This window comes from Lissotriton vulgaris, chromosome 9 (genome assembly GCF_964263255.1).
Source record: "Lissotriton vulgaris chromosome 9, aLisVul1.2, whole genome shotgun sequence".
Classification (NCBI taxonomy): Eukaryota; Metazoa; Chordata; class Amphibia; order Caudata; family Salamandridae; genus Lissotriton; species Lissotriton vulgaris.
Genome location: NC_141697.1, coordinates 1,160,731,213 through 1,160,743,703, shown reverse-complemented (window position 1 = coordinate 1,160,743,703; position 12,491 = coordinate 1,160,731,213). Strand labels below are relative to the sequence as shown.

The 12,491-nt window shown below is 47.6% G+C and overlaps 1 protein-coding gene across 2 annotated transcripts in view; it reads left to right on the top strand.

The window, feature by feature from the left end:
* The window catches only part of CRBN (cereblon), a 166,453-nt gene that overhangs the window by 87,443 nt on the left and 66,519 nt on the right, over positions 1-12,491 (top strand). For both annotated transcript variants that reach the window (XM_086939204.1, XM_086939203.1), the window contains exon 7: positions 1,546-1,630. In XM_086939204.1, the coding sequence (XP_086795330.1) occupies positions 1,546-1,630 (85 nt within the window). The remainder of the gene's footprint in view (positions 1-1,545; positions 1,631-12,491) is intronic.

The following is a 12,491-nucleotide window of genomic DNA, read 5'->3' as shown; positions in this document are numbered from 1 at the left end:
GTGCTTCTCTGCTCCTTATTTGATGACTTACCTCCATATTTTGTGAGTCCCAGCCCTGGACCGTAGCTTGTTTACCATTGCTTTTCATCAGAGAAAAAGGCATCTATTCATTTTTTTCCCTTGAATATTTCATTTCTCATGTAGCTCTCCATGGGAGAGCATGTATTTCTCTTCCTGCATCTTGATGCATGCTTGTGCTGTGTCCTGGCTCCCAAGATCTCCTAAACCGGACTCTGACCTGCCATAATCCCTCCCAGTAATCCTCTATAGTGGACCTGGCGCTGGATACCATGCTCCGTGATACCATTGATGTTGTTCTGCAACGGGAGCATCCCCTGTGCTTTTTCTCACTGCCCACTCTCTCTTAATGCTCCTTAACATGCTAACCACCACGTTGAGGACTTGGTAAAGCCCTGGATGTTTTCCTGCAGGACTATCCTGTGCCTCTTTGTGCCCTTTTTCCCCATCTTCTCGCCCTCTTCTGCACTCCTTTCCTCTTTACTGCTCAATGGCAGTTGCGGCCATTGGCTTTGCCAAAGTTGGATTCTTTTAAAACGCGCTGGCATTGGCAAAGCTAATAGCATGGGACAGCCATCTTAAAATTATAGAAAGCATTCTTTCTATACATTCAATATGGAGGCCACATTATGGAACACCACATGATAATGCAACCAGGTGGTCATCTTGAAAGTATAAAATAGGTTTTCATACTTTTAATATGGGTGCAGTGTTGCATTGTTACGCACAATGTGGTGGCAACTTGTAAGTAAAGGAAACCATGTTTTTTGTAGTTTTAAGATGACTGGTCACTTCTATTTGCTTGACAGTATCCGCACGTACTAAAGAAGACTGATTGATTAACTTTACCAGAGCCTTTTTTTTCTGCCATATTTATTTCCTCCCAAGTTGGAACACTTTATTAATTCAGATGATCAGCACTGTAAAAGAATCCACATTGCTAGTCTAAATTTCAATTTTAGGGGTACTGTCTGTATTGGTAGGGGATAGTTGATATACTGAAGTTTAAATCATTGAAGAGTTTTGGTGTCTACTAGTAGTGCAGATAAATGTTTTGCTTTGATTACTAGAAAGAAGGAATGCCATTTTTGTCCATGCTGGCAGTGGAATGTCATGTTGGCTACCTACGGGGTCGGGCTAAGAATTTTATTCCAGTCTATATTGTGGATAGAAGAAGGAAATGTACTGGCCTGAAGGCTCTGGGTGTGAAGGGAGAGGCGGGTGCGTTTCTATACTGTTGATGAAATAGGGTGGCTTTGTTTTGAATAATGCAGTCTACCTGGGAATGTAGAATGTAATGCGATCTACCTGGGAATGTAGAACCTTGTGTACTATGAAAGAATCATTACTGTGTGTAGCAGGGATGTAGTTGGGTTGTTACTGAGATGACTATCCTTTTTTGCACGAGATATCCCGCCTTTTTCATGACGTCTACAGGCAGCGTTTTACAATAACTACTCTGTATGAGCTCTGTAGTCATGACGCTTTAATACACCTGTCTAACACTGATTTTTCTTTCCTTGAAAGGAAACGTTAATGGAGAGAGTGAAACGTCAGCTGCATGAATGGGATGAGAATCTGAAAGATGACTCTCTGCCAGCCAACCCTATAGGTACAGTTTTTAGAGTATATATTGGATCTTGAACTCTCTGGCAGGTAACCAGTTTAATGTTTATATAAGCTATCATTATGCATTGCATTTTATGTAATTCCTGAGCCCAGATGGATGGTACGTCACTAATGTTAGGGGCGGTATGAATGCTGATTTAACATGCTTGGTTGTTGTTTTTGTTTTCATTTGATTTCTTCAAGTGATAAGGTTTATCTTGGTGACCCTGATTCCCAAGTCCAATGGGCCAAAGCATGTATTCTGGTTTTCCCATGAGTTTCTACCTGTCCTTGTCATTCATTTGCCATGGAATACATGCCTGTACCATTATGGAAAATGTGAAGCCTTTCCACGCTGTTGCCCGTCACCCACCCCCACCCTAAGATATTTGCTTGCTCTTCCTTACCTGATGAAGAGGTTGAATGGACCTTCTTTGATCTGCAGCTGGCAGGACCTGTCACTGTGCATATCATTTTCATGTTTTGAGAGGGGATTTGTTTCTGTCTTCCCCTCAAATGTTCCAGTGCTCCTTTCAAGCAGCAACAGGCACGCCTCAATGATGCAGATTGTACAGAACTTAAAATTATTGCCAGAGTATCCCCTGGGAGGGGAGACAGTCCCAGTGGTGGATCTCGGCATGGCAAGGTGTGTCAAAAGCTGACCCGCTCGTTCACCCTCATTGTGGGGCCTGGCTCAGTAGGCATTTTAATCAAAGCAGCATAATCTTTTTATGGCGTCCAAGAGGGGGCGTTTTAATGGGTTTGATTTCCGCAGCTCTGTCTGGATGGGACTGGATCAACTGCTCAAGGGAGTGGAGAGAGGTCTCTAGGATGGGTGAGTTCGTCTGCTAATACCTTTCATACTCAAACCACCAATTTTAATACAGAACTGTTGAGTGACCACTTTAAAGACTTCCCATTTCCCAAAAGGGGACAAGGCCGTGCCCTCGTTGTCAGTGACGTAGGAATCAATGTGGTTGTGTAGTGATTGGTATAACAGTTTGTAATCGAGTAAGGACGGCTGTAAATGCCAGATCAGGATTGGTTCCAGGAACCATCCCTAGGTTAGGTCAGCCTGCAGAAGAATATGGTCTAACAGCATCCTGGCGTAGTAAGAGAGTCACTGTACGTGAGTGGATGCCTTGTGTTCCTACAAACATATCTATTCAGGAATAACTGAAATGAATTGGAGAATAAAGGAATAATCCCTCTGAGAAGGACACTTTACGTGCCAGATATCGTCTAGTTGCTATACATCAAGGCCTTCTCAGAGAGCCATCAATGTTGGTGTAGGAAAGTGCACCTTTTTGACATTGTCACCCCCACTTTATGCATGGTATTTGATGCAATTTTGACTGAAGTGCACTGGGTTCCTTTTAACCAGGTCCCCAGTGCCAGTGCTCTTCCTCTTAAACAAGGTAACTGTTCAATTGTACCCCAATTGCCAAGACATTCAGCACCTTTGTAAGTCCCTGGTTCCTAGGGCATGGGTACTAAAGAGGGCTGCAGCTTGTATTGTGCCACCCTAAGGGTCCCACCCTAAAACCCATACAGACTGCCACTGTAGGCAGTGTGAAATGGTGCAAACTAATGTGTAAAAACAACATAGCACAATCCCTGTGTGCCATGCCCACAAACACTGCATGCAGTATATGTAAGTCACCCTTACAGCAGACCTTATAGCCCTAAGGCAGGGTGCATTCTATTACATGTGAGGACATACCTGCATGAGCAGATATGTGCCTGTGCTGTCTAGTTCAATTACTAGATAATACAAGTGAACAGGGAAGCCATCTTAAGTACATGTATTGTATATGTATTGGTGGGCTCTGGTTATTCTGAGTTCCCCAGCTACATGATGGCTTTACTTAAACCTATGGCGTTTTGAATCAAACACCTTGTCTTAATAAATCTGCACTGTTGCCAGTACAAGAATTATTATGACATGCACCCAGAGGTTGCCTTAGAGGTGCCCCCTGAAAACCTACCTACCAACCTCTAAGTGTACTGGCTGACTGATATCGACTAGCCTGCCACCACAGACTTGTTTCTGACCCACTGCAGGCGAGAGCTCATGCTCTCTGCGGCCTGCTCCAGAGGAAGGTGTCTAGCAGGATGGCTAGTGATTTAGCATATCTAGGCCAAAAGCTTCAAAGCCCCTTCCACCTTTGATATGCGACCCAAGCTTTCCCAGACCTGGGAGATGCTATCCCCTGCACTAATGCTCATTTGGCACTAGGTCAAGCGGGATATTAGCTATGCAAGGAGGCGTGGTGCACTACCAGGCCAGTCAGAACCCTAAGGTGGGTTGCCTGATGTGCTCCACGAAAGAAGGGTTCCACCATCTGGGAGATGCTATCCCCTGCACTAATGCTCATTTGGCACTAGGTCAGGCGGGATATTAGCTATGCAAGGAGGCGTGGTGCACTACCAGGCCAGTCAGAACCCTAAGGTGGGTTGCCTGATGTGCTCCACGAAAGAAGGGTTTCCCCATCTTGATTTTGGTGGAATTAGGAACTCTGGGACAGTGTTATGCCCATCCCCACAGGAAGTGGTCATATAGGGGGGAGTATTGACCCCAAGTGTAAATAGTCCATTGGTTACTAACCTTCCCTCCCCTTACTGCCCCTATATTCAGTATTTAGATGGCCCCTGACACAGGGAAAACCGATTCATCTGACCACAGAAGAAGAACACAGAAGGGCCAAAGAACGCAAGAACTGTGGACTTTGGCGTCATACCCTGCCTGCACCTGCCTCAACAATTGTGACAGCCCGACTTGTCGTCCAGCTGTGCATCCTCCAAAAGCCTCAGAGGGCTGCCAGCACTTCACCAACCACCCAGCATCTCCCTTGAAGTGGAGGAGCCACTTACCTGCTACCTGCAGGCACTGACCACATCGTCCGGTTCTCTGTTCTGCTAACAATCAGGTCCACCTACACATCAGCCACCCAGGAGGAAGTCACCATGCCCCAGAGGGTCATATCCGTCTCCCCACCAGATTTGGAGAACCAGGACCCCTCAGGAGATGCCCTGCCCGGAGTACAGGACCCCTTGCAGCAACCAAGGCTTGCTAGTTGTCCAATCCGGACTCCAACATTGCAAGGACCGACGAGGGACATCAAGAGTGGCCCAGCTGTCCAGTTTTGTCCCCTCCTCACTGGGTTGACACTCAACGTTAGAGCCTCTAACACCAGCGACCCGCCGACTAAAACACCTCTGTACCTGAGCCCCACAGCCAAAGTCCAAGCCGACTGACGGTGTCCCTTAGACTCTCAAGTGCAGAGCCCCTCTGTGGTTTTTCTGGACTGGTGCCCCTTTGCAGCCTCTTTTCAAAAGGTAAGTTATCCATTGACTACAGCTTGTAGGATCCGAGTCTACCACAGCTGAAAGCACCTCTGCACCCAGACAACCCAGGGAAGGTACAACTGAACTCTTGGGGCTTTCTTGGACCTTGGCACCTACTCACCTTAAGTCCAAAGAATCAGTCCTGTAAGTCGTTTGCGAGTGACCTTGTGTAGTGAATGTTTCTCCCATAGCCTAACATTACCGCATTCAAGGCTCATGCCTCAAATCTGACAGGTGTCCTTTTCTACTATTTTCTACTCTATTATTTGATAATATCTGAAGTGCTTACTGGATTACCAAGTTGTTGGTGTTAAAAAATGGATAAAAATTCCTGTTATGTTTCTAAATTGGCCCTGAGTATCTTCTTGAGTGTGTGTCTCATTTATTGACTTTGTTTGTACAACACATGCTGAACGCTACCCTCTGATAAGCCTACACGGCTCACCCATGCTGCCACAAAAGAGAGCATTTGGGATTATTGATTTAAGCCCTGTAGACCAATCAGGGTTGTCTGGACTTTCTACACAGTGTACCTCATTTTGCTACACTACTTAAAAAGCAAGCTTCCTACAGTCGGTATAGCCAAGGACTGTGGGTGTTATAGTGGCATATCCAGCACACAGTTAAAATGTCCCCACAGTAACCAAAGAATTTCAGCCCAATCAAGTAAGCACTCTGGGCAACATGTGCGGCACAAATGCCTCTGATTACCAAGGGTATGCTGTCTAGTCGGCCCTAGAATAATACATAATGACTGTCCACATATATCTTGGTGAGTTCAACTTCAAATTGAACTCTGGCCTTGAGCTAAAGTACCACCCCTCGGGCATAGCCAGAGAAAGTAGTCCCTAAGACTTTCCTTTGCCAGGTATGGCAAAGGTTTGAAACCCAGGGCTCAGTAAATTAGTTTCCTGTAGAGTAACTATATGTTCCTTCCATTGGATCAAGGAGTGATAGATATTGTGTCTTTTATGAAAATAATTCATCCTATTGATGTTCAGTGCCAGTAATTTATATTGACCACCTTGTCGCGTAATCCCGCTTTGTTTAAGAACTTTGTCTGTAATTAGTTTAGTCCTCAAAGGAAGTGGTGTTGTTGGGTCCCTCTGTATTGGTTGATAAATTATATCTGCCTGTTGTCTCAGGCATTCAGCCCTGTACTCTTCTGTCCATAGGAGAACCACTGCTCAGTTTTTGTCAGCAGGCTTGATAGTTAAGTTACTATCACTCCCTAGTGATCTCACCGTCTGCAAGCCTTCCTGGGACAAGTTGAATAAAGGGAGGGGGTTGTTCCTGTCTTCAGTTTCCAAAACTTTGAGTTCAAGGCATATGAGCTGCAGATCGTACACTATGCATTAGATCGCCACCTGGTGTTGGGCTCGGATGATTGCAGGTTGTGGTCTTCTTGGAGAAGTCTTTGTAGTCGCAATATAGGTGACTCCTCCCTTGGACAATACTGCGCATGGGCATCGGCCCCATCCTTAGATTGTTTTTTTCCGCCACTGGGCTCCAGCTAGAAAAACTTTTTCAGCAACTTCGAAGCGCAAAAACTTCCTACAACTAATATCGACATTGAATATACAACTTTCGACGCCATCGACTCGATTCTGGTTCATCGACGCGGGTCGCTGGGCCTATCTACGCCGTGCAGCCTACACCACATGGAAAGAACTCTGTTCAAAAGATGCCCGGTATGTCGAGCAAAATTTCCACATAGCGATCATCACGAGGTCTGCAACCTCTGTCTATCGCCAGATCACGACGAGTCGACCTGCACAGCTTGTGCATCCTTCCGATCGAAAAAGACCATCCGGGATCGGAGGGCCCATCGACACGAGATGAGGAGATCAGCCCCAGCACCAGAGGATATCGTCAATGATGAGGTTCCGCTTGTTCCAGAAGAGGATTCGCCTGATCTCCAGATCATATCAGGGGCAGAAGACTCAGACAACTCTATTCCATCACGTCAACCCGTGAGTACTCCTGCCCCTGCACCACATACACTGCCCTAGACAAAGGCAAAGGTCAGCACTCCGCCCAAGGGGCCCAGTCAAGACCAAGTACGTCCTCCTAAAGCCCAGCCTTCGAGCTCGGCTCCGAGGAAAACAACTACGATTTCAGGTGCTTCAGCACCGAGCAAACCACACGTGCCGATTCCAACACCTCCATCCGCACCGAAGCCCAAAAACCCTTCGGCACCTAGGCCAAAAGATCCTTCGGCACCGAAAGCGAAAGATCCTTCGACACCGAAGCCTATAGAGGTACAGGCACCGAAAGAAGCTCCGGCTCCGAAGCCGCCGACTTCCAAAACTAGAGAGGGAAAGCCAGCGTCCGACGCCACAAAGTCGACGAAACCAGCTTCCACTCCGAAGACTCCCGCTTCAGTGCCACAACCCACAAAGCCTGATTCCGAGGTTCCTAAGTCCTTGGACACGCCTGCCAAGCCGAAAACAACAACTTCGGCACCGAGAACTTTGCCACAGGATGCTGTAACACCTCCCAAGGCAAAACGCCTAAAACAACCACTGTCGGAACCGAAAAAATCGACGCTGAATAAGGTTGTAGAGGAAGAAGAACTGTTTAAACCAGATCCTAAACAAAAATAGATCTACGTAAACCCAAAGACTGGAGATGTAGGTGCTATACCTCATAAAAAGAGACAAGCAGAAACACCGCCTCCATCTGTGGTGCCTGCCAAAAGGAAGGACTGTGCAACTTCTCCTATGCACCCTCCATCTCCTGTATCTCCTTCCTCTCCTATATCTCCTTACATATCACCTCAAATCTCTCCTGTCCCCTCTCCTGCATCATCACATTCACCACAAACTGACGAGGAGTATGACTTAGGTGGTGGAGAGGATCCACATGCAGACCCAAATACATATCCTTTAGATGAGGATATCTATACTTTTCCACCACATAATGTGCCAGGTGTCCCTGATCCACAGGTTTTTTTTTTATTATTTTATTTTATTGGCAGTGTTTACAAATATAATGTCATTTATATCCATATACTAGCAAGCAACTTCAAAAGGAGAAAGTCTCTAACAGAGAACTTTACACAGCCAATCAGCCCACAACCCGGAGGTTGGGCGGCATACAAATGGAATATTTCAACTTATAAGACAACTATAAGCTTGCATCATATACCAGCATCTTGAATACAACACATTTTTATAAAAAGAACTTAAACAGACCGAAGGTGCCAATTCTCCCTACAAATTGTGTCCCTGTGCTGCTAGCCCTATGTTGATCTATATTAACAACCAGCCAGTTAGAGTTGAGCCCCATGCTATGTTGCGTGTCTCATGTGTGTACTCTGTGGTCATGGTGGGGGACTTGTTCAGCCCTCCACTATATCTTCCTCCGCCATCCCCACGTTGCTCTCCTCTGCTCCCTCTGTGTTCTCCGCCTCTTGTCTACTTCTGTATTCAAAGAATAATCCCTAGAAGTTCTTGGGTCTGCTCCTTGGGGGTAGCAGTTCGCTGTAATTTTCCGATTGCGTGCAACAGAACATTAAATCCCCAAGCCACTGCTCTGTCTTAGGGAGGGGTCCCCTCATCCAACACATCGCCACTTGCCTCTTCGCTAAGAGCATCCCCATATCTACCATCCTGCGCTGCGCTTTAGGTAATGGCTTTGAGTAGCCTAGCAGTGCTAAAAGCGGAGATGGGACTATTTCGTCCTGTATGACATTACTCCTCTCCTGAAACACCGTTCCCCAATAGCGCTGTACACCCGGACATTCCCAGGCAAGAGGAAGGAACCCCGCATCTGGCATATTGCATCTATCACAAGCTGCACTGTCACGGAGTCCAAACCTCTGTAGCCTTTCCGGCGTGTGGTATACTCTGTTTAGGAACTTGAAGTGCACCAGCCTGTGTCCGCCATTCAGGGAAACGGATCTCGTGTTGGAGCAACAGTAACGCCACGTTTCATCAGATAGTTGCGTGTCCAAGTAACGTTGCCAATGTATTCGCGCCTTATTATATCCAGCTGCCCGTTCCGACATAGTTATCTTATAGATAGTGGATACCATTTCTTTCGGCTCTTCCGTATTAATGACATGCTTGAGCTCTTTTAATTCTGGGGGTTACTGCATTTCATCCCCAAGCTGTTCGCGCCACGCCTCTCCTAGTCTATGGAATTGAAAACGTTGCAGCACAGAAGGTCGCATTTCCCATGCTTTGACATCTCTCATTGTTTTCAGGGTCCCGTCAACAAACATATCTCTCGCCGTACCTATACCCAGGGTTTTCATGGCCTCTATAACGCCTTTCTCTCTACACGGGGCCAGCCATACCATCCATTCAATGGGCATCAGCGGTGCATATAATAACACCCCAGCGTGGTACTGCAAAATTGCATGCCAGGCATGTATGGGTGAATTTAGAGATTCGAGCAGTCCTGTGCGTCTGTCAACCGCGTCGAAGGCGGCCACTGGCAGCGCCAGTGGTGCAGAAAAGAGTCGCGCCAGCTCAATATATGGTGCTTTCTGCCTATTGTGCACCCACTGATGCAGGTGTGCCCCTTGTGCTACACGGTAGTATAATTCAAAGTCAGGAGCGCCTAGGCCGCCTAGCTGGTACGGTAGGACCAGTACTTTCCACTGCACTCTAGCCTGTTTACCGGCCCATGCCAGTTTACTCATTAGTGACGTCAGCCGCTTGAAAAAACACCTAGGGAGCACCTTGTGAACAGAAACAACAACCTGGGCAAAATGATCATTTTCATTATTGAGATCCTTCCCAAGAGGGAGAGGGGGGAGTCCAATCCACTTCTCCACATTATTTTCCAATTTGTCTATCGCCCTGCTGTAGTTTTCGCGAAATACCGTTTCAGCATCAGTATGGAGACGTATTCCCAGATACCGTAAGGGATCTGTGGTCCACCTCAATGGGTATTCCATCTCGAATTGCTCTGTAGTGTCAGTGAAAGGGAACGCCACTTGTCCCAATTCAGTTTCAAGCCAGAGATAGCCCCAAACCGCACCACCTCGCGTAAAAGTGGAGCAAGATTAGTCTCAGGCTCCCGGACGTAAAGAAGTGTGTCGTCCGCATACGTTGTTATTACCAGTTTGTAGGTGGGAAAGTTGAGACCTCGGTGTGCGTGATATTCGCGCATGCCAGCGGCTCCGAGACCAATGCGTACAGTGTGGGAGACAAAGGGCATCCTTGACGGGTACCCCTTCTAATCTGGATAGGGTCAGTGACTTTGCTACCCATTCTAAGGCGGGCAGACGGGTCGTTATATAATTCAGAGATCATCTGTGAGAATATTGAGCCAAGTCCCAGTCTCGCGAGTACCGCCCTCATAAAAGACCATTCCACAGAGTCGAAGGCCTTCTCCATATCTAAAAAGACCGCCACCGCCTTCGAATCCGGCCTCTTATGTTGAATAGCCCCGAATACCGTCTGTAAATTGTAGGTGAGATTTCTGCCCGCGACGAACGCCGCCTGTTCCGGAGCAACCAAGTCCGGTGTAAGTAGGGCCAGACGGGTCGCCAGGACCTTAGCATATATTTTTGTGTCTACATTGAGGAGTGATAACGGTCTGTAAGCGCCGCACTCATCAGTAGGCTTATCGGGCTTGGGAATGGCAACAATAAGTGCTTCCCTCATTGAACCTGGCATCTGCCCAGACTCGATCATATCCGTAAAGAATGCGGAGAGGTGCGGAAGCAACAGCTCTAAATATGTTTTATAGAACTCTACTGATAAGCCATTAATGCCCAGCGCACTGCCCGACTTCATCCCACCAAGTGCTTCGCGTATCTCGTCAAGTTCTATAGGGAGCATCAAAAACTCTCGTTGCGTGTTCGTCTGGAATGGGAGTTAGATATGTTCTAAATAGTCCAGAACCTCTTCCTCACTACACCTCGCCTGCGACTCATATAATTCGGAGTAGTATTCCAGGAACCGTTTCGCTAGCCCCTCTTCCTCTGTGATCAGGGATCCCTCTTTTGATTTAACCGCCGCTATCGTTACTCTCATCTTCTGTTGTTTTACCACGTTTGCCATTACCCTTCCCGGTCTGTCTTGCTCCCCATAAATTCGCGCTATAGCGTACTTCCCTAGATGTCTAACCTCTGCGCTCGCCTCTACCTGATATTCTGCTAGCAGCCCCTTCATTTCCTCCCGTACTTCTGCGGCCTCCGCTGACAAAAGTGGACCCTCGCAATCCGCCAGTTGCCGCTCTAGACTCGTAAGCCGATTGTGTATCGAACGCAGTATACCGGAATGTTTGCTCATGGCTACGCCCCTAATATAAACTTTGAACGCCTCCCATACCGTTAGAAAACTGTCCACCATGCCTATGTTAGTATCAAAGTATGTCTCAATTGCTTTGTGTAGTTCTTCCCTGAAGACCGGGTCATGGAGTGAGTACGGTGGGAATCTCCATGTGAATAGGGGAGGGGCCCTCCGCGGCAACCAGAAGCATATGATGACAGGGGAGTGATCAGAGAGGGTGCGGGGCAGTACTTGGCATCTGCGGACCAGTGACATCATCCCCGGCGACGTCAGCCAATAATCGATGCGCGTGTGTATGAGTGTACCCTTCCTGCTCTGGGTGTAAACTGCGCCAGACATCCACCAAGTCTTCACTAATAAGTGTCTTCTCTAATTCCCTGGCAGCTTTTCCATGCTACTAGAACGGTCCAAGTCAGGGCTTCTGATCATGTTGAGATCCCCACCCCACAGCACTGCGCGACTGGGAGTCTCGCGGACAATTCCAGCCAACTTTACATAGAACTCAGGGCTATCGTAGTTTGGTCCATAAACATTAACTACCAGTATCTCCAGTCCCTTCCCGACCAGTTTAGATATAACAAACCTGCCCTCCGGGTCGGCCGCCACCTGACTTAATGCATAATCCGACTTAGGGTTGACCCATGTTAGTACCCCTCGTGCATGGGACGTAAAGCCAGTGGCGTTAATCTGCCCTCTCAACCCTCTAGCCTGTAACCTAGAGCTATGCACAGGTAGATGAGTCTCTTGTAGTAAAGCCAAGTCGATATGGTGTCTGGACAAATAATTCAATACCTTCAGAAGTTTCCTATGGTCGTTCAGACCTCTTACATTCCACGCCAAGGCATTCAGGCTCCCCGTCCCTTGGTTTCCAGAGTCTACTTCAGGCATATCACTGATAGCTAGCTGAATCATGCATCATCCTACACGCAGTGAGCATCTGCACAGTATACAGTGTACAAAAAAATCTTGACTTGCACCTTATGGCCATAAACCTTAAACTACCCCCCCCCCCCCCCTCCAAACCCCCGAAGTGCCCTCCCACAGCAGACCCCCCCCCAACTGGGTCGCGTAGCAATCTATACTTAAGCCCCCCCCCCCCACTCCCTTCCCCCCTCTCCAAATGCAGAAAAAAGGGGTTAACCTTCTAGGTGGTACCACGTGTGGGCGGAGGTGGCTACGAACCATTCAGAAAAGTCAAATGATATCCCAATGTGCACCGCCCCTCCCAGCCCGCCCGCCGGCATTTATGTGTCCCCCAAACCTTGC